The sequence below is a fragment of the Haliaeetus leucocephalus genome, unplaced genomic scaffold, assembly GCF_000737465.1.
Source record: "Haliaeetus leucocephalus isolate CR32 unplaced genomic scaffold, Haliaeetus_leucocephalus-4.0 Scaffold224, whole genome shotgun sequence".
Lineage (NCBI taxonomy): Eukaryota > Metazoa > Chordata > Aves > Accipitriformes > Accipitridae > Haliaeetus > Haliaeetus leucocephalus.
The window spans coordinates 1-412 of record NW_010972660.1 but is presented as its reverse complement, the minus strand read 5'-3'; the positions used below and the strand labels follow the sequence as shown (position 1 = coordinate 412).

Sequence of the window (412 nt, the reverse complement as noted above, 5' to 3'; positions counted from 1 at the left end):
GCCCGTGTTTGGGGGGGGGGGGGGCGACAACAGGGACATCCAGTCCAGCACAGTCATCCGGCCCCCCCAGGACCTTGCACACCATGCCGAAGGGCTGGCTGGCTGGCTGGCAACCTCCCCCAGCGCAGCCCCCAGTGCTGGGCTCCTGTCTCCCCACAGCGACTCAGAGCAGCCCCCCCAAGGACCCCAGAGCCCCCTCCTGATGCCTGGAGCCCCCTCCTTTGCCCACCTGGCGTTGAAGCCCCTGCCGTGGCGGGCGCAGCCCTCCCAGTGGCAGCAGTACCCCGCGTCCTTCTCGGGTTTGACGTGGAAGTCGTTGACGTGGTCCACCAGGTCTTGCAGGAGGTCAAAGAACTGGTTGCACTGTGGGCAGGAGGCTGGGGGTGAGGGGCCCCGGTGGGGTGGGCACCGG

The 412-nt window shown here is 69.2% G+C and overlaps 1 protein-coding gene across 1 annotated transcript in view; it reads right to left on the bottom strand.

Annotated features, from left to right (window-relative positions):
- Positions 1-399, bottom strand: part of GLIS2 (GLIS family zinc finger 2) — a gene marked incomplete at its 5' end in the record, with an annotated part of 1,544 nt that extends 1,145 nt beyond the window's left edge. The window contains one exon of the mRNA XM_010567038.1: positions 230-399. Within this exon, the coding sequence (XP_010565340.1) occupies positions 230-399 (170 nt within the window). The remainder of the gene's footprint in view (positions 1-229) is intronic.
- Between the last annotated feature and the right edge of the window lie 13 nt (positions 400-412).